The 25776-nt window shown below is 30.4% G+C and overlaps 1 protein-coding gene across 1 annotated transcript; it reads left to right on the top strand.

The window, feature by feature from the left end:
* The first annotated feature begins 2525 nt into the window (after window positions 1-2525).
* LOC108903643 lies at window positions 2526-25121 on the top strand. The gene is made up of 9 exons (XM_018705883.1): window positions 2526-2537; window positions 2593-2748; window positions 11154-11453; window positions 12616-12672; window positions 12742-12804; window positions 13349-13444; window positions 20873-20935; window positions 24597-24719; window positions 24916-25121. Exons 1-9 carry the CDS (start codon window positions 2526-2528, stop codon window positions 24991-24993), a joined length of 948 nt encoding a protein of 315 aa, XP_018561399.1. The 3' UTR covers window positions 24994-25121.
* Window positions 25122-25776: the final 655 nt, after the last annotated feature.

Here is a 25776-nt window from a genome sequence, read left to right as displayed (position 1 = left end):
CAGACCAGCCGCATTTTCGAAGAAGAATGGTCCGATGATGTCTCCAGTCCAAACTCTGCACTAGACAGCGACACGTTGTGGATGTAATTGTCTTTCAACAATCACGAGTGGATTTTTTTGACCCAAAATGTGACAATTTTGTAGATTAACGAAGTCATCAAGATGAAAATGAGTCTCATCGCTGAAGATGATTTTGTTCGAAGAATCAGCACCTACTTGTACCATAATCCATTCAACGAACTCTCTTTGCTCTGCGTGGTCAGTAAGCTTTAGTTCTTGAGTCAATTGAACTTTGTAAGCATAAAGATGTAAATCTTTCGTGAGAATACCCTGCAGATGGCTACTTGAAATTTCTAATTCTTGATCACGGTGCCGAATTGAGGTTCCTGGACCCTCAGCAACACTCTCACGAACTGCTTCGATGTTTTGTGTTGAACGACTTGTCGAAAGACGGCCAGAGTGTTTAAGATTTTAATTTTTCAACTAATATCTTGACAGTTGATGAAGTTAAATCTCTATTCCGATCATGTACGAAATTTGCGAACTCTAGCTACTAAACCGTAATTATTATTTTTAAAATACTGCTCAACAATAAAAACGCGTTGTTCTGTCGTGTAACCCTACATTTTGAATAACTCTGAACTGCCAGATATCACGCTGTCTTTTTCTTGCGTGAATTTTGGACACATAATATATTAATTAGGTAAAGAGGCTATTTTTCTTTCTGTTTTGTTTTTTCTTTCTACGAAAACTTTGTAAACGTACTAATGAAAAAAATTCAGTAAATACTTTTAGTCTTTGTTGATAATTGCTGTCAGATACATAACTTTACCTGAGAAATTGTTATAATTCAGTAGTATTGCCTAATATCATTAAAAGAAAGGTAAAAAATACAATAGGCAGTTTTATAAAAGTAAATTGAAGCTTTTTCGTAATTCCCTAATTAGCCAAGAAGATATTCGGTTGTTTACAGTATTTTTTTAAATAATTCTATTTTAATGATTAAATGCAATAGTTAAACAAACAGTTTTTTTTGGTGAGTATATGTCCACTCCCTAGAAATATCAAAAGAAATAGAATGGCTAAAGGTCAAGCTTCAAATTCATGTCTTTTATACGTTTTTGGTGGGTAATATTAAATTTACATTAATTTTTTGCCCAATTTAGTTATTCACTGAGCACCGAGGAAAAAATTGTGGTTGTTTGCTCTCACCTCAAACTGAATGTTGTACTTTGGTTCATTGTGTGACATAATTTTCCGCGAAATAAAAAGTACAATAGTGAATTGGTTTATACATTTTATTAATTATTCCAATTTGTAAATACACGAGTTAAACGGTAACCTTGATTTCTATGGGTGTAATTCAGTTACTTTCTGTTAATGAAAAAATTTCGAAAGTCACCCAGCTCTTAAACACAACAATTAAGTAAACCGATTCGCTTACTTATTTTTTGTGAAAATCTGTATAGGTAATTAATTTTTTCGCTTTTTTCCATGAATAAGACTGGCAATTACGGAAATAATTGATATGAGGGTGTATCACAAGAGGTTAAAAAAAATATATAAAAAGAGTTAGTAATACCTTCTGTAAACACAGACATTAAATTCTGAAAGTCCATTCGCATAATCCGCAATCTAGAATATACAGCGTGCTCCCAGAAAACATTTTTACATTTGTTAGTTGACTAAAATTTTTACTAAGAATAAATGCTTTTAACACCAAAAATGGTTTCAATTTAATTTCATAAAATGCGAAAAACTAAAAAAGAATTGAAATAAAATAATTAGCTAATCCTAATAACGCTCGAATATGACTGTATTTTCTTTGAATACCCTGTGTATAAAGTCACAAGCAGGTTATCCAACGGAAATATTAAACAGAATTTGTGTACTATCCCAACCTATCACAAACTTTCATTTTTAAACTATAATTTAACGAAAAGATTACATGTTATTATAATACATGCATTACAACAAGACTGTCTATTCAATGTTATGAGTTTATGTCTAAGCATTGTGACAAAACAATTGGAACAGCAATTTAATTTTGGTTCTCGATCACATTTCCAAAGACTGGAAGTGAGCTTTAACTTAAATAATATGTATTACGAATTGCTGCAATGCTCTTCCCTTATTTTCAACGTTTTGATGACCATACACTGACAGTTTTCTTTGAACCTTTAGCTAAATAAGTTGCCAATTTATAGTTGATACTTGTCATAGGAAAATAATTGTACGGCATGTTCAGATTCTGTTTTATGTTTTCTTGTTTTGTGTCAGTAATTAGTGCCTTTCCTTTGGATCTTATTAGGGGGCTCGCAGAAGGGTATCGTTTCAATGTAAGTTTTTAACATAAAAGATAAATTTTTGAATATAGAAGGTCTTAGAGGAATCACAAACTAAATACATTTGTTAGTATAAATGAAGTGATGGTAATTTTAATATTTCATGATTTTTCTTGTTGTGCAAAAAATAAATTCAGAAAAATCACTACTCCACTAACTGTTGGGGTAAATGCCCATTAAATGCTTGAAAATGTAAGATAATGGTGGAAGCAATATTATTTTTATAAATTAAACATTATCTTTTAAGGATTTTGATAATTACCTACCCAAGTATGATGATGCTATAAGTTATCAATATTCGCCTAATAATTTCGAAGACGATGACTCTATGTTAAAAGTTACAGTTAAAGCTGAAGATGTTGCTGAGGAAAATATTGCAAATATAAATAATGAGGTGCAAGAGGTAAGTTTTTATATTTATTTTCCAAATATATTGATTTATTGATTGGTTGCTGATTGCGTTTTCAAAGCATTAAATAATGGTGAGTTTTATATTGTAGAAAATTGAGAAGTGAGGAAATACAAATATTTGTGACGAATATTTATTTCGACTATATACATATTGCAAAATAATATATGTATTTTAAACATTTGAGGCAAAAAAGTAAAGCATTATATTTTTGCGGTGCACCTATTGTCAAGAAAATAGGAACAGAATAGTACGATCTGTTGCATCGATTGACGGTTTCAGAATTATTAGTGTTTATTTTCAGGAACTGACTAAAATTCAATTTATGAGAATTTTATTCTTTTTATATACAGTGTCTCAGTATCAGCGTACAAAAATTTACCAGGGAGTAAACCAGATCAAAATAAAATTAAAATTCATATAAAATATTTTTTTGCGATGTACTCTCACTGAGTTACAGAGTGTTGTTTAGAAAAAAATAATACAACTTTCCGCAATAATTCAAAACCCCTTTCAGGGATTTAAGTAATTTTTGGGTAAGGTGTACATCTATTAAAGCTCATTAAAACTACATGGTGCTTATTTCGGTCTGACGCCAGGGGCGGCCTAGGCCAATTTGTTCTCAAAGTTATGTCTTCATAACTATTGCATATCCTAGTTTTATGTAATTTAACATTTTTCTTAATCTGCAATCGATTCTGAACAAAAAATGTGCTCTCTTTTCATAGCTCAAAAATGAACCGTTTTCGAGTAAATTGGGTCTAAAATATCGACTGCATTAGTTCATAGAAAAATGCATGTAAAGATTTTATTTATTGTTATATAATAGGTACCTGTCATTATAAAAAAACAAAGTTGTTTACCGTTGTGTTACAGTTTCCCATGTAGCTGCAGCTCAATGTATATGAAAAAACTAAACAAGTTTTCTATGAATTATTTAATATTTGGTTGAGTATCATGTCCTGTATGGGTTCTATGAATAAAGATTATACTACTACTACTACTACTATAGGGGAACTAAAAATGAAATTGAAAATTATGTAACAGAAACGAAATTATGTTAGCAAAATGACAATATTAAAAATAAAAATAGAAAACAATTATTTCAATGAAAGCTCGAATATGCTGTTCATTTACTTCAACGCATGCCCGACATCGTTTGCCCAAGGAATTGTAAACCCTTCGCAAATCAACGGTTGCTTGAATTTGCTCGGCGGCTGCATTCATTTTTTGAAGTAAATCGTCTCTCGTGTTACTGGATTTGGCATACATCAGTTGCTTCATATGACCTCAGTAAAAAAAATCAAGCGGGTTGTGGTCAGGTAACCTGGGAGGCCACATAATAGGTCCATTTTTTCCATTCCAGCATTCTGAAAAATGTAAATCGAGCCACGCAGATACCTGTCTTCCATTACGAGTAGGTTGCTCCATCTTGTTGATAGTACATTTGATTTCGCTAAGCTAAGGGAACGTCATCTAGCACGCCATCAATAATATTTTCTAAAAAATCCGTGTATCTCTCTGAATTCACGGTCTACAATAATAATTTGAGGAGGCAGAATGACTCCGTTGAAGATTCCTCCCCGGACAATTATGGAGAATCTTCATTAAAACGAGGAGGGTCATGTCACATTCGGATTTTCAATGGATCAAACATGAAAATTTTTTAAATTATTTATAACATTTCTTTTAAAAATAGTTTCATCGCTCCACAATATCTTTTAATGGACATTTTCGTCATCAATATCAATATTTTCTAACAACCACCTACAAAATTGTATCCTTTTTTCGGAATCAGCAGGAGGCAAAGTTTGTACTTTATGTAGGTGGTATGGGTGCAGTTCTTCTTGGTTTAAAATTTTCCAGACGCTGCTTCGTGGAATACCTACTTGCGTCGATATTCTTCGGACACTGGCGGAATGATCATTAACAACAGCAGCTATTATATTTTCTTCTAAAATGCTTGCATCTTCCAAATCACCTCTTATTCTGGTATTTCCTATTTTAACACTCCCAGTTTCACGGACTCTTTGGAAAACTCGTTGGAATACGTGCTGTGAAAGTTGCCTTCTGTTTGGAAACCTACGTAGATACTGTCGTGAAGCCACCAATGAATTTCCATGACAGAAACCGTGAACAAATATCATATCAGCGTATTCATTATTGGAAAATTTGATAATATCTAATATCTTGTTTTATAAACTTAATTTCTTGTAACTGTATAGTACCGTAATTAATTTTGACATGTTCGCTTGTAAACAACTTTGTTTTTTATAATGAAAGGTACCTACTAGATAACCACAAATAAAATCTTTACACGTATTTTTCTACGAATTAATACAGGCGATACTTTAGGTCCAATTTACTTGAAAACGCTTCATTTTTGAGCTATGAAACAAGAGCACATTTTTGGTTCAGAATCTATTGCAGATTCAGGAACACTTAATCAAATTAACATAAAACTAAGATATGCAAAAGTTATGAATACATACCTAACCTTGAGGACAAGTTGGCCTAGGCCGCCCCTGGCGTCAGATCGAAATAAGCACCATGCAGTTTTAATGACCTTTAATAGAATAATAGGTATACTTCACCCAAAAATAACTTAAATCCCTGAAAGGGTTTTTGAGTTATTGCGGAAAGTTGTTATTATTTTTTTTAAACAACACCCTGTAACTCAGTGACAGTACATCGCAGTATAAGAATTATAATGTTATTTTGATTTGATCTGATTTTGTAGGCTGACACTGGGACACCCTGTAGAATTTTTATTCTTCATCGAAGTTCTGGTGCTGAAACTATACAGTGTCTCAATATATCGTATACATGGGAAGACACCAAATTATTGGATTCGGAATATGACCATTTAATTTGATTTACCTCTCGCCAAAGTTTTTCTCCGGAGGAGCAAAAAAAATAGTTCTTTCCAAATAATTAAAACGCCTAAAATTACAGTTTTTCACCAAATTCTAATTTTATGTTCGTCAAATTGGAATAATTACAAAAATTTGAATGTGGTTCTCATTTACAGAATAGATTCCTTCGACTCCAACAGTCTATGTTACTTTTATTCATACGTAATATTGGGACACCTTGTATATGCACAATTCTATATATTGCGTAAGTTTTAAATGATTGTGGGGTTAACTTATCTCATTTTCGTAATTATTAATATTAGTTTATCTAAAATCAGCCGAAGAAAACAAAAATTCGCAACATTATCAAAAACATTTGCAAATAATTCAACAACAATTAAGGTAAGCTCAGTCAATGAGTGCATCTCTGTAAGTCTATAATTATTGATGTTATCAACAAGGTACAATGATTTAAAATGATTTTATTCTTGAGTTTTCATTTTAAGCTTTTGTTTTAGTACAACGTTTAAACATCTTGTAAATTACTTTGGCTGCTTAAAGCAGTTTTGGAAAGTAAACAAAGGAAAGACAGGAGGTGTGAAATGTTAATCAACCATGTTACAAAACTATTTCTTATTCTTAGAACTCAGTAAGAAAATCATCCAAATCTGTCTATTAACCTTAACTTTTGTCTAAATTTAGTCTCAATAACCAATTTGTTAGTTAAATTTCCTTTTCATTGAACTGCGACATAGAAAAACCAAGTCCGGGACAGCGGTCATTTTTTTCTGTATACAAAGTAAATGTACTTTGAAGGTCGTAGTCACATAAATGTATCGCCTTTTGCTAATTATTATTGCCCAATAAAAATTATTTATTCTAGTTTCCGTCGACAAAGAACAGTCGCAGACGTCACGGTTGGGTTATAGTTTTAATATGTATTAATTTGTAGATATTAAAATGTCCATTAATATCAACATATCCCTTCCGATAAATGCTATCGATACACGGTCAATTAAAACAGAAAATTACAATTGTAATTAAGGAATAATAATCATTGCATTAAACAATTAAATGTGTTGACATAAAAAAGGTGTAATAAAGTAATCTATCCTTAACTCAGTAAATGTTAAAGAAAATAGAGCAGTGAAAAGCCTATTAATATAATAAATACAGTTAATATATTATAGTGAATAAAGATTAGAAACTTAATATTGTAAATATTAACATCCTTACGCAAAAAATTATAGTAATGATATTTTTGGATTGAAAGTCATTCAACAGTAAGTGAAGCTGCTGGTGGTTGTTAATAGAAGAAAAGTAACAATTAAAGTTCTAATACCTATAATTTCCAATTTTTTTTCGGAAAATGGTTATTCACAAAATTTAATTATTTCGCCTCAATTTAGTAATTTCTCTGTTAATGATGATTTCCAAGATATCAATCATATGTCCTGTAAATTCAAATTGTGTAGACAATTTGATTAGCGCAACGCCTGTCTAATTTTATACGGTTGAAAGTGCCATTCAAAAATACGAACACCTACAAAAACTGTACTAAAACAACACAATTTAAAACATTTGAATCCACTTGAACGATTCTTGACCTTAACAGAAAGTTAAAATCCACTTCCTGTTGCTTGTTTTTATACTCAAATATAATATTTCTTGCAAATGTAAAAGTATATTCTCACTACTGCAAATGATGCAATGAGGTATTTTAGCATTTTTAAACAAACATTTGTAGGAATTACACTGACAAACATTTGTAGGAATTACACTGACAATTTTTTTAACAGATTCGTATAATAACAATATTTGTTCATTACAGAATGTCTTAACGAGGTTTGATACCATTATTTCTTTGTTACACTTTTATATGATTGTTTTTACTATTATGCTATGCGGAAACAACTAATAAATAAACTGGAACATTTTTCTAGTTTGTACTTACATGAGGTGGAACTGAACATTTTATTTTACTAAAAAACCAGTAATTTCTTTTTCATATTTCCAAGCATACATTCATTCATACTTACCAATACAAATTAAGTGGAAAATAATTTCATGGATTTAGTAGAAAGGAGTTGGCAGAGATTTATAAAGTTTTTTATAAAACAATTGTAACAAGTAGTGTGAATGTATAAATGTTTAATATGAGAACCATAGTTCACTTTACTGTGAGTAACATTCAGTATCCAGCATTTTTTGACTATTTGGTGGATATATAATATCATTCTTAGACATATACAGTTGTATTGCCGTTTTTTTTAATAAGGATATACGTTTAATTCACTATGTAAGTACATTGCTCATGAAAATCACACCGTTTCAAGGAATAATCGGAACTGACTTTTTTAGGAGCTATCTTCACTGACTACAAATCTACCTTCACCTCTATTTTATCTAAACTATGTAGTCACACGAACAATGGAATCGAAAGAACAATGTTAAAAAACTGGCAAATTTGAACCGTCAAAGGAAAGGTATGAAACCAGTATATTTATTCTAATTTTGAAGTGCTGAATACGAATATGCTATTTATTTTTCCCGAGAACGACGGGAACACATTTAAAACAACCCCTGTATGGAGGTAAAAAAAGAATTTATAATTTCACAAGGAATTATTTACAAACCAGTTTGTAAAATATATTTTTTGTTGAGTAACTTAACTCAGACGGTATAAAGAATACCATTCTAAACTACCTTCCCCATCTTATCCTTTTTATCCCCTTATGGAGGTGAAAACGACTATTGTGGATATAAAACCAAATTTCTTTCAAATAAAATTCTTTAACGGTCATGGTAATAGTTAGGTAAACACATGTAACTGTTTGAAAGCTCATTTTTTATTTAAACAAATATTATTGAATCTTGCAAAGTAAGAGTTTAATTGAGTATCATAATTTTTGTAATAATTGTCAGCTGTTCTTTAACCTTATTCAAACCCCGACGAGGGTGAGATTTTACCGCTATTTTACCCGTTTACCCCCTTTTCATCCATGCAAAAATATGCAGCAAATACAAAAACAATTAGGCTTTGAAACAGTTACATGTAATTTTTACCTCTACAGGTGATGAGGGTGTGAAAGGGTGTGTAACTTATATAAGTCAAGTACCTTTTTCTCATTTGAACTACTATCATGACCGCTAGAGAATTTGTTTTGAAAGAAACTGGATTTTATGTCCACAATAGTCGTTTCCTAATTTAAGTCTGATTTAAGTTGCCCAACAAAAAATATGTATTTTACAAAATTCGTAAATAATTCTTTGTGTATTCATAAATTCTTTTTTCCCCTTCATACAGGGGTTGTTTTGTCTCAGTTCACGTCGTTTTCTGGAAAAATAAATAGCATATTCGTATTCAGCACCCCAAAATTAGAATAAAAATAGTGGTTTCATACTTTTCCTTTGATGGCCCAAAATTGCTTGTTTTTTAACATTTTAATAATTATTATTATAAGCTTTTAATTAACTTGCCTTGTTAGTACGGGTCAAATCTTGCAACTGAATCCACAAGGAATATCTTGATCCACAAGGAATATCTTACTTGTAAGATGGCTCCAAGAAAGAAATTATTCCAAGTTACGGCGTTACCAGTGCAATTATTTTGCTGTATGGTTATCTAATTTTTTTAGAACTGAATTTTATGATGAACAATAATTGAACTAAGGTCGACACAGGTAGCCATTATCTTAAATCTATTAATGTACTTTATTAAAATTCTTAGGTTGTATCAATTTTTTCATAGGAAATGAAAAAATAAAAGTTTAATTTTAAATGCAAAATAATTGCTTCCCAGAGTAAGAGTTCGAGTATGATTTAATAATTTCAGTATGACAGGAACGTATTTTTCTCACAAGAAACAAGTATTTTACTTTTAGATCAGAAATTTTATTATATTTCAATTCTTATTTTACAAAATAAGAAAAAAGAATACTGTGATGGACATACGGGATTTTGAAAAAAAAAACATGTCTAAAATATCTCTGAAGATGTTTGTCATTGAATAATGATACATTGGCAAATGACTTATCAAATTAAAAGTAAAAGTTCACTGAATTTTTATTAAAATACTTCAACAAGTGGTGATTGATATCGCTATGAATTTCAGAAATCGATGTTTTATAGGATTTTTTTCTAGAAATGCGATTTTGACTAATGAAAATGTCAGAAAATCATTGGCCTAGAAATTTTTCATTTTGTTAAAAGTAANTATTATTATTTTTATTATTATTTTTATTATTATTATTATTTTGAAGGATAGTATTAGGTACAATACACATATTAATGGAAAGTTTGAAATTACTAGCCTAGAATTTTGATGTTTTGTCGAGACTATACCCCTTGCTACTGCTTAGCATAATACAAAAGTTCAACGAATTTCTGATACTGATACTGATACCGACACTGAGTGATACTGATTCTTGGTATTTCCCTCAATGACTGATATACATGGCAAATGACTTTCAATAAAATTATATTTTTTCTACTTTTCCCAAGTAGAAGACAAAAAATTGCGGATAGCTATGGATGCAGCCCATTTGGTTCAATTATTCCTGAAACTCCTGGTATATTGACTATTGAAGAATATCTATGTTCCGTTGAAGAGAATTTATTAACACTTTTAGAATTAATAATCGTGATTCCTTTAAACACAGGGTAAAAATGCAGACATTGATAATACAAAATATAGACTGACTACTAAATTAAAACAGACATTAATTTTAGATACACAGTAAATAATTCACCTATATGTTGTTGAAATATCTTATGAGAATAGCAATTAAAACCAAAATTACCAACCATACGAAACGAGTAATTAATTTTTATCTTCGGAGTAATTACATTTAATCGCCGTATACGAAATTGCACCGTGAATATCAGTCACATAAAATTTCGTTTCTCAATTTAACACTTCTAAGCTATTAAGTGTCTAATTTTGTAACTACTAGATTAGGTTGACATAAATATTTTTGAAAGCCTCTAAATGCGTTATTTGTTGCGCCACGTACGCAATTTGCCTAACCTATTTGGGCATTATAAATTCGTTAACGAAAACATTGCTGACCTTTGACTTCAATTTCTAATAATTGCTTGTACTAGTTGTAGGGATCGTGGATGACATAACGCAACTCGTTGCTGTGTTTATTAAAAAAAATGCCGTCTGTTGTGTAATCTATGTAATATAGACATGTTGTACGATGATGACAATTTTTTTTATTGTTTATGCGAGGTGCTGTCCGAGTCACTTAATAATTTATTAATTCGTTAAAGAACTTACTACCAGTATAACCATTATTAATTTCAGTTTTAATAAAACAAGTAATTGCAAGTATTTATTTTATTATTGCTAGGTCTAAATTAATCATTTGGTATTTGGGATTAGCAATATAGAAAATATGTGAAAGCCTACGGCTTTCTCCATAAAAACAGACCATAAAAATGGTGTACAATATAACCTTATACACCACCAGACGACGTTTGAAACATTTCATCAATAGTTTAATCTGTAATAACTTAGTATATCATTTTTCATTAAAGGAAACCACAATAGTTAGCATTTTGGATGTGGAAAATGCAACATCTCTATCCAATAATTCTGAAACTGTTGAAAATGTACCGTTTTCTGTACATGAAATGAATAGATCATTTGATGATATAAGGCCTTTTGAATCGAGCAATAAAAGTAACGAAGAAAACGAATCAAATAGGTTGCCTAGGCAGGAATTCAATGAGACAATCAATGACCCAGAATTCGAAAGTCAAGAAGAAGGGAGTAGCGAGGAGGAAGGTAACATGGTTACGGGACTAATATCTGCCTTCCTTGGAGGTCTAAGCAGGGTATGATTTTTTTTTAATATTTCATTTTCTCTCGCCATACAGACTGAACGACATAAAAGGCCAATGACACTTTTTAGGTGTAACATTTGTTCAAAATTGGGATGAAAGATTAGATTATAAAAAAAGGTCTTTCACTATATCTATTGACAAATATATTGTAAGCTGTTAAATATTTACTTTCTATACTCAAATTGTATTTTTTTTAATCTACCACAAAACGTTTTACATAATTACTAATTTGTTTCAGTCCTTGAAAAACATGTCACAATCCCAAATAAACTTTCTGACATTGTTTGATTCTCCTTTTAGTTTTCTGTTGTAATCTCTGAAAAACGAATTAGTTAAAGACTAAATAAAAAGTCACCAACATTCTACTGTAATTTTACTTATAAGTATGAAAAAAATCTCTTTATTGAGTGTCTTATGTACGACAACATTAACAGAAAAAAGTTCTATTATTACTCATTGATAAATACAAACGATGACTGGTGTTTGGAAGAAAAGTACATATCGTATGATTCACATGAAACTACCCCGTCCTATAACTTGACATGAGAAAGAGACATGTTCATTCTATGAGAAGAACTTTTTCCAAAGTAAATTTAAAAATGATATCAAAAGAATTCTTTTATTGCGACCTTTTATAAACGGTTTTCGAACATGCTTTAAAAGTTCTAGTTAATAACTTCTTATTTCGAAGCTATATCTGAATGCAAAGAAAGCCTCTCTACACTTCTGCATATTTCTGGTGTATATCTACAACATTTTTCAAAATAGTATTTTTGAATAAATAAGTTTTGAATTGTAATTTTTTAAATAAATTACATTTAATCTGTTCTCTACTTATTTTTGTCGATATAGTTGACACGAATTAATTGCTTGAATTAATATTTAAGGGAAAATATTATTTCAATCCTAATAAAATGAATTACCATCAAAATAAGGTCAACATGTTGATTATTGTTGGTCAATAAAAAATAAAGTAAAATTTTAATAATTATTATTAATAAAAAGCTAGCTCGGGAATCATATAATAAAGAAAACCACGTTCGATTCAAGGATAAGTTCAATGTCATATTCAACAATCTATACCAAATTTAAAAATGTTTATGCTGTTAATTAACATGTACAATCTTAATTAAGCAATATTCTTTTTCTTTAGCCTGATGGCAGTATAGATTTGGAAGCCATAGTTGGTCTCTTGGGCAGTCTAAGCACGGTAAAGTATTTATTTGTCTTAAATTATTAATTAATAAAAGTAATTTAATGCCATGGTTATTTTTTTTAGCAAAATGATGATGGCTCATATGATTTTCAAGGCTTAACGGATTTACTGAGAGGATTTTTTGGGGTAAGTTGAATAATACGTAATTGAAAAAAAACACAAAAGGCAGATATATATGTATCAGTTTTATAAAATAAATATTAATTATTGAGTTATTAAATCGACTTTATTATATGTATTTAACCAGTTCCTATTTACTTGATAAATTTAGAAAAATAAATTTATTTTATAAAATACTTATGTTGTTTAAATTTTGTTCATAAATAAAACAAATTACAAAGTTTGGTTTTCTCGAGAAAAATGTTTAATATCGAGATATTTAAATGTTGTAATTATTATGCCTATATTTTTTATCATGTCGATTCTATCAAACGAAGCCCACTTAGATGTTTTTATTTCGTTTCAAATTTGTTAGTTTTAGATTTCTTATAGTATTTTTAATTTTTCCCTCCAAACCTGTAATGACACATGTCGAAATCAACTTTTGCAGTGTAAAATGTGAGGAAGTAATTACCGAAATACTTTTCGTCAAAAGAATATATTATCTTGTTATATATTTTTTAAGGGGCACGTTATACTAAAAAATTGTAATCAATTTATGCATCTATAGGGAGGAGGTGACGAGGGAGGTGGTTCTGACATAGGCAGTTTCTTAGGAGGTCTTCTTGGAGCTGTTATAAAGGGAGTTGCTAACCCTCCTGGCGCGGTAAGTGTGTTTATTGAATAAACTTAATAAAAGAAACTCATTCTAGTAGGTATATTTCCTACTACCTATTATCTTTTGATGAAAAAATAACAATGGCTAAGTGAATGAATTTAATATCCTGGTCTCCTACAATAATCGATCAAGCGAATAACTGCGTCAATAAATCAGTTAAAATATCAAAATATACAGGGTGGTCAATTTTAACTGATATTTCAAGATCCAGAATAAATAGAGATAGATAGAAAGAGTAGAAAGAGAGCTAATGAAAGTGTCTTGTATTCTCTTTTTTGAGCTTATGTTAATGGTACAAGCAAATACTGTCTAACATTATTGATTTTTAATATAAATAGGAAGAATTTTTCGAATTTGGCAGATTTCTATTGATGGGTTTCAATAGGAAAATTGATACAAAGATTAAAACGTCACAAAATAAAATTTAAAATATTGCTAAAACACGTTATGGCGTCATATTGATGAATGCAGATATTCAAAAAGTATTTTGCTGAGGCTTATAACGACCGTGTATCAAAATATAATAAAGTTGTTTAAATTTTTTTAACAGCAATAAACTAAAGACAACAAAAAGAACACAAAAGAAAAGAAAAAAGAGAAGAAAAAATTCCTATAGTAATTTTCTTCCAATCTATCACCGTTTAGCTTGCGCAACTCCAACCAAAATTGCCCAGCCTATACGTGTATATTTATAAACTACCTAACTTTACAAATGAAGTAAGATTTGTAGTTAATGTCGAGCTAGCATTTCATAGTGTACTGTATATTAACTCGAAAGAATTCAATATTACCACATTTTCCTTGTATTTTTAAACTTTTTTTTTGAATTGCTGATAAAAATATTATTTTCACATAATCGGTTTTGAATAATATCTCTAAATTAATCTTACACTTCACTCACTTAAATTAAATTTTTATAATAAGATAAAAAATAATATAAATCTCTATTAGAGACACCTACGTTTCTGTTAATAACAGAAAGGATTGTAGGTATGTATAATTTTTTGCCTATGTACAGCATATGTGAAATTATTTCTTGAAATGTGATTAAAAATATATTTTTTAAGGCGTATTGAATGAATGAGGGAAATAATTTTGGTACTTTCAATTTTCAGACATTCATAATTTTTATTGTCGTTGAAACTAGTGGATTTACAAGGTTCTTGTTTTTATTATTTATTATTTATTTGAGTATCATTGAAAATATCCTTAGTTATATAAAAAAAAACACGTAGACAAGTTTTTCAGTTGGAGACTTACTGAATGCATTTATAATTATTTCTTAGAAACTAGAAAATTATAAATTAACAAAAATTGTGTTTACAAAACATTGTATCTGACATTTTGTAATTAATTTATCACTAATTATCCCATGTAAACGTTTGAATATATTTTATAAAATAATTCCATTTCAGTTTTCTGGACAACACTGCGGAATTATTTTTAATCGATAATCAACGCCTTTTAATGAGATTTGTATTTACGAAGTACTTTTCAAAATTGAAAGTCGAAATCATTAAAAATGTAAATAAACAAAGTAAATTGTTTAATACTTCCATCTTAGCAATAAATTATTTTTTAAATAAATAATAAAAAGGAACATTTTGATTAATATTGTATCTGAAAATATACCTTACGTTTTTATGCAAACAAAATTAAGCTTTCCTTTGAATTATGTAACACAAGGAGTGAGTTTCAATATTATTTGTATCACTTATAAAAAATTAAGCGGGTTATTTAATGTAATATTCCACTAAAATCATCTGTAAGGAAAAATACTAGCAACCATGTGAGTGAAAGGATGTTTTTATAAACATATTTAATGCCTGCACATAGAGAAAAGAAAAAGTATATCTGTAGCAGAAAACTAGTTCCGTAATTAAAAATTTATGTATCTTTAACAAAACAATTCAGATCATTTTGTGTAACAGCGATGTTGCAACAAAAGTTTCTTACAATGATTGGACGTGAATAGTGTTTGATCAAACTGAAGAATTCTTGAACATAATACGATACGATTGGTACACTGCAATTCCTTAATAGCAGTCACCCACCTGGGTGGTACGTTCACATAATAAAGTGGAAAGAATCCTATGAAAAAAGTTCCGATGAACATATGTTCTTGTTTCCGAGTTACAGAAAAAATATAATTTTTATCAATATAACAGTAATCACCAGAAAAAGTGTACTAAAATTTGGTACACTACAAAAGTTTCTAGATAATTTAATTTGTGACTTATACTTACTAAATAAATTTTATATCGCCATGAGTGTATAAGGATACAAAACAGTATTTGAGAAAAAAATAGTAGGTACACTACTGATATTTCGAAGTTTGGATGACAAATCCTTGAAGTTTCATTAAATAAACGAAATCTATGATTTTTTAATTTTACCAGAAATAGGCATCTTCGAATAAATTACAAAAAAGTATCGGCTACACATAATGAAGATAAGCTAAGCTAAGAATAGTATTTATTAGTAAACTAAGGGCTATTTTTTCAGAAATTGATAACTTCTTCATAAGGCCTCAGTTTATAAACTCAGTAATGGAGATATGTATTTTGTTTAAGGTATTGCTAACAGTACAGTAAGAATACAGATAAATTAGTGTAGATATCCTCAACGAGTTTTATCTTGTGCAAAAACTTTCCCAAGCATCCACCAGCGACTTCAATGAGTTGGAACTTTTGTGAAATGTAGTGATGATATTGAAGGACTTAAAACAAAAAAAGTGCTCGAGAAATGGATGCTATTCAGAGAAAGCAAACATTATTGCCAGATGATTATTTTCTTGGATGGTTAAATTACTGTTAATAAGTACCTTATAAAACAGCTAAAGATGCTTTGTTTCTAAATTATATTCTTTTTACTGACTAGGTTAATTTCTCCCAGAACACCATTAAAAATTTCACGCGACACCATACCTTAGTTAATGATCAACATCTCTTTTCATGCAACTTTTATGTAGGTATTATTGGAGACTTTATTTGACTGTTCGTTCATTAAAATTAAATGCGTTAACATGTGTTAATGTGGACACTTTTAATGTAATTAAGTTTGGTGTAATACGTCAAATACGTATTATTCGTTAGGTTTCTCAGTAATCTTTTCCACTAAGCATAGAAGGTATTTCTTTTGCAATTTGTTAGAAAGGGACTGTTCCTAGCAAAATTTTAAGAAGCAAATTTTTTTAATGAAACAGAATTTTCCTTCAAAATAATCAGTGGCGAACAATTCTTTCCTCAATAAATATACTAATATATCTTCTACGCCTATGGCGTTATAAAATAGTATTAAGTATGTCAGTTATAAAGTTTTGAAGGAAATACTACGGGGTACCAAATCAAAATAAATTGGTTTTTCAGGTTTTTGTCATATGGCCAATTTTTTAAAATTTAATATAGCTCAGAAACTAGGTTGCTTAAAATACAAGCTTATATAAACTTTATTCTTAGAATCAACATAGGAATCATTTAATTTATTGTCGGTAGATGCATAAGTACCACACTGTATATAAAATAAACAAAACTACTGGCGTTGAAATTAGAAGAGATCTGAAAAATTTCAGTTGCAAAAAAACATTATTTGATGTTGTAGAGAATTTTCTTTTACATATTTGGAAAGACGTTTTCCAAACAAAACTTTTATCTCTAGATATATAAGGTTTGGTTATCTTTTTATGCAAATATCCAATTACGCACGTCCAAAATTTAGGGTGTTCAGAAAGTAGGAAAATGTGAAATAGTTAATGTGCGAATTTTTTTTAGGTATTTTTGGTTTTACAAAAAAATAGGAAGAAATTTCAAGTTTGACCTTCATATTGACAATATTGCTTTTAAATAATTCTTAAATACTGGAATCAAAACTAAAAAATCTTTTAAACGTCACAACACCTATATAGGGTGTGCAATTTAATAGTCCCGCTGCCAATATCTCCGAAATTTATTTTAGTTCCGGAAACTGGGATTGTGTTGCCAGGTTCCTCGACTAGCTTCAAATTGCTAAAATTGATAGTTCATATCTTTCTGTATAGATGACGTAGCGATACTAAAAAATTTTTTGATTCCTGGAATGTGGAAGATCGTTAAATTTTGAGTAGTTTTTGTAATATAAAGTTTTTTCCAATATTTACTTGTTTTCGAGACATGTCGACTTCAATATGCAATGTATGATGTAACAGGGAAATCTATTATTTTAGTTAAACCACACTGAAAGAAAATATTATTTCAAAATATTGTTAAAATGGCTTTATTCACACCACATACTAATTAACAAACAATAAATTATAAAAAATCAAATGATCAACTACAGAAAAAAAAAGTACAATGGTAAATCTTATAACTAGTAGATAAGTATAGTTAAATTGAAAGACGCAAGCCGATAAATCTGTAATTATTGGAAAAGTAATATGTGTCATCTGTTTGCATGTTTTATTTTAAACAAATAACATGAGCCACCTATGACTGAATTTTTTTAATAATATTTGATAAAATACGGTTCGTCTCTGCCCCTTATAAGATTTGTACCATTGTACCATTTTTTTGCCTGTCAAGTCGCATGATAGCATGGCCGCCACGCCATAAACCGTACCAAACAGTCAATCTTTGTGGATGCATTTATGCTTGGTCGAACACTTGTGGATTGTGTTCGCTCCAATAACGACAATTTTGTTTGTTGACATAACCGCTGAGCCAAAAATGGGCCTCGTCCGAAAAGATGATTTTTTGGCCAAAATCCGGATCTCCAGCCAACATTTCCAGCGCCCATTTAGCGAACTCACGGCGTTGTCTATGGTCGTCCGGCTTCAATTCTTGCGTCAGCACAATCTTATATGGATGTAAGCCCAAACCCAACCGCAAAATAAGACGGGTTGACTCTCTGACGATGCCCAATTCAGCTGATCGACGCCGAATCGACATTTATGGGTCTTCTTCAATACTGGCCGCTACGGCGGCTATATTTTCTTCACTTCGCACCAATTTCTGTCTGGTTGGTGGCTTAAGGTCCAAAAGAGTGTACTCACGCTCAAATTTTTCCACGGTGCGACGAATTGCCTGCGCACTGAAGCCATGATGACGACCGACTTCACGACGAAATTTACGTTGCGTATTTACAACTGAGCCGGAATTTCCATAATATTTTTTAATAATTTCCACAAGTTCGGCAAGCGTAAAACGATGCATGTTGAAATGGCAAACCTTACTTGAATATTTTGACAGCTGGATGTCATTGGTAATTTTGACAGCTACTGAATCATAAGAATTGGAAAAACTATCATGGCTATCTGGTCACCCATTATNATGGCAAATGTTACTTGAATATTTTGACAGCTGGATGTCATTGGTAATTTTGACAGCTACTGAATCATAAGAATTGGAAAAACTATCATGGCTATCTGGTCACCCATTATTACAAAAATTACTCAAAATTTAACGACCTTTCAGATGCATTTAGCCGCATTTCCACATTTCAGGGATCAACAAATTTTTTAGTATCACTACGCCATTTATACAGAAAGATTTGAACTAACAATTCTAACTGCAATTTGAAGCTATTCGAGGGACCTAACAACCCCAGTTTCCGGAACTAAAATACATTTCTTGAGTTCGGAGATATTGACAGCGGGAGTGTTAAATGGCACTTCCTGTATACAGTTCCAATCTTTTCTGTCAATTTTTTCTAGAAAAAAATTGGTAACATTGTTTTAATTTTGTTGTCTAGTAATTCAATTTTATTATGGAAATGAATAAACTTTTACTTGCGAGATAATCAAAAAAGATCTTTCTATGAGTCAATATTCAAAGAAAGTGAATGTTTAGTGTAAAATTTCAAACAGTTACATATTTAGATGTTAATAAAAAAAAATAAATATTTATATTTGCAGGAAAATTTATTATCAACATGGTGCCACGGTTTGACAATAATGAATTTTTATTTATGGGGGTATTTGAAACAAAAATGTTTATGAACGTATCGACTTCGGAAATAATGTTGAATTAATGGAAAAGAAAGTTATATATACATTGTCAGCATTTCACTATACGAAATACAAAACGTAAAAAACAGGTTGTAACTGTGTGTAGGTGTTGGTGACATGTCGTTTTGAATAATAATAATAATTGTATTGTTTTGTTTCTGGTATTTATTATATATAATTATTTAAAAATAAAACAATAATGTATAATAAGGTGGAGCTTTGTAAGGGTGACATATTTTTCTACAAAATTATAAATAAAGTTAATCTATAGGCGTCGATTGGGCTAATTTCTTCTAAAAATATAAATAAATAATTAATACTAAAATGTTCATTTGTGAATGTTTTGGATTTCTTGAGATGATATATTGTATTTCTTTTCTGCAGGAAAAAGGGGAGGTATATTATACTTTTCTATTTTTCATGCGATTATAGTTTGATTAGTTGTTAATAAACAGCCTCTCATCCTTCCTCAATGTCAAAGTCTCAAAGTCAACATATCAGTATAAGCAGGAATTTTATTTTGTACTTTGTTTTATTATTAATCTTTCTATTGAATTTCGCATTTTCTTATTTTATCAATACCTGACACATCCATAATTCGAAACTATCGATGGTAATGTGATTTTATGAAGAATAATCCAAATAATTAAAAATAAAACACTCATAAAACAACAAAAGCGATGAAACAACAAACATTTGTTCGACTCTCTTTGTTAATTTTATTCTAATATAAGTTAATATTCGTTTATTTTTTGCTAATTTGTGGTAGTTTTTCAATATCAAGTTGCAGAAAAAAAAGGAAACATCAATTACAACTTTAAAAAGCAATGTAAATGGATGAAGATGAAAATTTAGCAAATTACGGGACAACTGGTAAATAGCATATTCTCATTATGGCTCAAAATTGTGAAAATATCAAGATCTGCGTAAAATTATGAAAATAATGCAGACTTTTATTTACCGATCTTAATCAACAGGTTTCACAATTGGCTAATTTATTATCTCCGAGCATTTACAAAATCTCCTTGATATTTTTAACGGACAAAATTGTGTTTCATTACAAATTGAAGAAACTTGACCTGAAGGGGTTTTATGTAATGCTATGTAGATAAATTTTCAATATAAAAAATCTCTAAAGTTATTTCTCAAAATTTACCAAAAAATTCGCAGCAACAGATTATCATCGTAATTGGTGGTGTGAAAATACGTTCGAACCGTGCTTCAAAAAAGAAAAAATATTTAATATGTGTGTCTTCTGGCTCGTAGTGGGCCTCACTGTATATTGTATCATTCCACTGTAAAATACATATACAATTTTTTATAATTTAAAATACCGCTGACTAATCCATTTAATAGACAATACACTCCTGTTCTATTTGATTTTTAAACACTGTGATATAGGTAAGGTTATTTAACGTTTTTTTATTATTTTTTAGAAGGGAGCTGGAATATTTACAGGAAAGGTCATAACTGGTATTCTACCAGCCTTGAGTGGGCCGGTAAGTGAAACTAAGCAACCATTCACACTTGCGCTATGTAGGTTTTTACTTTTTATGAAAATACATCAAATCCAGTCACAAGATTTGACTCATATCCTTTTACTATGTTGCGGAAGAACATACCGTAAGTCAAATAACACTGAAGAAAAAACTAAAAAGCTAAACATAAAAAAATCTCTGTAATTCCATAATTTAATGTAATCTACAGAACAACAATTTTTAGTGTGCATTATATAAGAAACAAAACAAAAGAGCTTTGTTCAGGGTGTTCTTCTTTTACCTGCTGATAAAACAATTCAAAATATGAAAATTTTTTTATATGAAATTATACAGGTATGGCCAGAAGTATGGAATAAAATTCATATCTTTTGAATGAGTAAATTTTTTTTTAAAACGCTGAAACACGTGAAACTGATTTTGATTTTTTTCCATCTTTCGGTTATATAATAATTAATTTTTCTTCATCCCCCTAACCCCCAGCTACCCCTACTTTTTTTTTCAAATGGAAACATAAGGCATGAGGGGGCTCGTTGAAAAGTTTATAGAAAACCAAATCCAGCCATACAAAATACAAGTTTTATTTTTTCAATAAAAAACCAAACAAGTTTTATTTTTTCAATAACAAGTTTTTTTTCATTTAGAAATTGAAACAACTAGATAATTTACGAAAATAAACTCAATGTCGTAAATGCTGAAAATGTCCTCCATTCACCATTTGGCTTTCTCCAAGACGATAGTAAAAGCTGTCCACAGCATTATGAATGACTTCAGCTGGTAAATTATGCATCTCCGCCCTAATCTTGTTCTTTAAATTCTCAATATTATCCGGTCTGTCCTGGTAGACTCTTTCTTTCAAATATCCCCAAAGAAAATAATCCAGGGGTGTTAAGTCGGGGGATCTTGGCGGCCATTCAACTGTACCCCGTCTACCAATCCAGCGATTTGGAAACATTTCATCTAAGTATCTTCGAACATCAATACCAAAATGTGGGGGAGCGCCATCTTGTTGGAACCAAATTCTTTCATTCGGTATATCTGGATCAATTTCATGAGGGAAAATCACAGCTAGAGCAGGTATCAGGTCAAATGTTAGGAAATCCAGGTAGCGTGCGGCAGTAAGATTTTCTTCAAAAAAGAATGGGCCCAAGATTCTGTTGTTGATGATACCTGCCCATACATTAACTTTTTGTGGATGCTGCGTATGCGATTCGCATGTCCAGTGTGGATTTTCCTGGGACCAAAAGCGATAGTTGTGCCTGTTAACCACTCCATTTAAATAAAACGTAGCTTCATCCGAAAAAAGTACGTCTCGTTGAAAACCATTATTGTCGTCACACCGTCTCATCATTTCCTCACAAAATTGTAATCGCCTATCATAATCGTCTTCCAAAAGCTCTTGGACAAGACATACCTTATAGGGGTGGTATTTCTCTTGTTTCAGAAACATTCGAATTGCAGTTCGAGAAGCATCGTGATTGCGGGCCAATGAAACAGTTGAAGTATGAGGATTTTCAACAAGTTCTAATGCAATGTCTAATTTCTTTTCTTCATTCAAAGCACGTGCCCGTCCAGTTTTGGGCAAAGTCTGTACTGTACCGTGTTCCTCAAATTTGTGAAATATTTTACTAACTGTCCCTTGCGAGATTTGGTTTTCGGGATATTTCGCATTAAATAAATCGCGCACTTCAGCCTGACTTCTTATTTTGTCTCCACATCCAAGCAATATCAAGATTTCGATGCGTTGCCTTTCCGACAATACCATTGCAATTCAGTAAATAAATTGATTTTGACACAATAGTAACGTTTCGAACTCCAATTTACAACTAAAGCGAAAAATTAACCAGAACGCCTGGCAAGTAAGTGGTGCCAAAAAAACGCAACATAAAAAGTATATCTTTTTTGCGTTAGTACAGTTTCAAATTCTTTATTTTATTCTGTGAAAATTCATGGAGGTGTTATAATTAAATTTTAATTCACTTGTTAAGTAGATGTTTTATACAACCCTAAAAACCTTGCTCTTGAAAAAATAAAACTTGTTTATTTGGTATGCCTGGATTCGGTTTTCGATAAGCTTTTCAACAAGCCCCCTCATGCCTTATGTTTCCATTTGAAAAGAAAGTAGGGGTAGCTGGGGTTAGGGACTTGAAGAAAAATTAATTATTATATAACCGAAAGATGGGAAAAAATCAAAATCAGTTAACGTGTTTCGGCGTTTTAAAAAAAAATCACTCATTCAAAAGATATGAATTTTATTTCGTACTTCTCGCCATCCCTGTATATTATTATTATACATATGTATATTAATATTATTCATCATATAATTACATATTTTTAAAAATAAACTCCTGCACATTTGTTCTGATATAAACATAGATCCGATTCTTATTGTTTAAATGTTACATCCATTTTAAAAAATATTGATAAATAAAAATGATGAACAATAATTGTTATTTGTGTCATTTTGTTTATTCATTTAACTCTTAGCGTTAAAGTGTTAAATAAAAATGCATTTATTTACAACTAAAGGGTATGTAGATATTGTCTTTGTATATGGGTATTCCAATGGAAACGACAAGTGTCCCGAGAATACCAACAAATATACCCAAGTAGACATCAACCATCATAGTCTTTAATGCATCATTTCGTAGACTTCGAGAAGAAGGTAACCCCGCTCCAAAAGAGGCCATTCATCCTACTGAAGTGAATGTAGAAATTGAAAAAGATATAATAGATGCTGCCATTAATAACTCTTCAATTAGTGTTTGGAGTATAGCAATTAATCTTTTCATTTATCACCGAATTTTATATGGTATGTATTGAACAGAGAAATGTTATAACCGTTTCATCGCCAAAATGTACAAATGTACGTTACATGCTGATGCTCGTCAGCGACTAGAATTTTGTAATTACATCAAAACTATTTAGGCAACGTTTCAGTGTCAACGTTTGGGGTAGCCCTTTCAACAATAATTTACTGTCGCTACATGTTCTAAATGATCGTTTAAATCCAAATATGTATAGAACTTCCTTGGAAAACCATTTTCATTTCTTTGATGACGTAGGGCTTAATATTGCTCAAAATATGTAGTATGAGCACGATGATGTGCCACCACACATAGGGAGACATGTAACTGCTTGGTTAAATGATCATTTCCCGAATAAATGGAAATGCCAGCAAGGTCCAATAGTATGACCACCGCTTTTCCAAGATCTAAATCCTTTGGACTTTTATTTATGGGGACATATGAAGCAGCTTGTTTACCATATTGAAATAACTACCCATCAAGAGCTACTTTGAAAGGATTCAGGATGTAACTCACCAGACAGGAAATTATCTAAATCTCATCCACCGAGTGATGAAATTTTTATTTCGCCGATGTAAGGCTTGCATTCAAGCCGAGGATGAACATTTTGAACATTTTTACGGTCTTAATTTGGTTAATAAAAGTTAACTATATATTTTTAAATGCTTGTAAGTTCTAAACAAAAACGAATTGGACATATGTTCATATAAGAAAAAATGTTTGAAATTAACCCAGGAAAAAATTGCTCTAGCTCTGATAATAATATTAAAATAAGTCACGATGTACCTATTAGTTCATTATTGGAATTGTCGACTAAAAGAACTAAAAAGTTTAAAAAATAATTCTCACTGTTACAGCCTCCTGCTGATGATATGGATATGGCGATGAATAAACCACAGGGTTTAGATTCTGGTGGATTTCTATCTGGATTACTTAAAACAATATTGAACTCCAGTGGTGGAGGAAATGACCAAGGAGGGGTAATTTAGAACTTTATAATATTTCTGTTGTAATATGTGAAAAGGTTAATAAAATAAAATGTAGGCTAGCCATCAATATCTTCAGTAATTTATATGCAATACTTTTCTCCATCAGTTATTAATAAGCTTGGGGATTATTAATACATTTCTCTTTATTTTTTAAGTATTTAAACTCTAATTAATTTTGTATTTTTAGGGTGGCGGTTCCAATCTTTTTAAAGTCATATTCCAACTTATAACATCTGTTCTCTCAGCATCATCAAAATCCCATTGACTAAAACTAACTGATTTAGCAGGTAGGGGACAATTATGTAAATGTGGCGATTATTAAAGTATATCTTCTCATCACAATGTATTAAATCATAATATCTAATTGAAATTAATATATTTTTTTATATTTTCATGTTTTAAGGCCAAAGAAAGTCTAGTTCAATTAGTAACAAAAAAGTAATAAAATTGTCATACTATACTACATGTTTTATTAAAAATAAATTAAGGAATATGAAAATAACATCTGTGAGCATGGTAGCGAAAAATAAATTAAACTTTAAAGTTGACACGATTGTAAATTCTTCGGGATTATTTACATTATTTTTCTGTTTAGGTAATGATTATTGCTCATTATGAAGTATTGTTGTTACTTTATTTTTGTGTTTACCGAAATATGTCATCTACCTTTATTTTGAATACTTTGTCAAGTGTCTCTTTTCTGAATCTATTTAGGATTATATTGAAATATAAAATGCCGAAGATACAAAAATAAGTGTTAATATTTTTCAAAATTCCGATTAAAGAAATTTTTCACATGAGTCGGATAAGTCATTAATCGTCGACCAACTTTTCCATATGTAAAGAAAATCATACATGAATGACATTTATAATTTATTTCTTTTCCTCTATTGTTCGTAGTAACCACCCCTTGATATTTATTATATAGGTACTATTACAGTAAATATCCGACATTTATATTAATACTGTGATGCATTTTATAACATTATATATGTTTTACCTGTATTAGTATTGACATATTAGTCAGAGCTCCAATTAGTAAAGCATT

Source organism: Anoplophora glabripennis, unplaced genomic scaffold (genome assembly GCF_000390285.2).
Source record: "Anoplophora glabripennis isolate ALB-LARVAE unplaced genomic scaffold, Agla_2.0 scaffold56, whole genome shotgun sequence".
Classification (NCBI taxonomy): domain Eukaryota; kingdom Metazoa; phylum Arthropoda; class Insecta; order Coleoptera; family Cerambycidae; genus Anoplophora; species Anoplophora glabripennis.
This window is presented reverse-complemented; position numbering and strand designations above follow the sequence as displayed.

What these genes read in the sequence shown, in the direction of transcription:
- LOC108903643 (XM_018705883.1), top strand. An exon ending in TAAATAATGAGGTGCAAGAG is followed by an intron (nt 2,749 to 11,153) that starts GTAAGTTTTTAT and finishes TTTTCATTAAAG; the next exon opens with GAAACCACAATAGTTAGCAT. An exon ending in TACTGAGAGGATTTTTTGGG is followed by an intron (nt 12,805 to 13,348) that starts GTAAGTTGAATA and finishes ATGCATCTATAG; the next exon opens with GGAGGAGGTGACGAGGGAGG.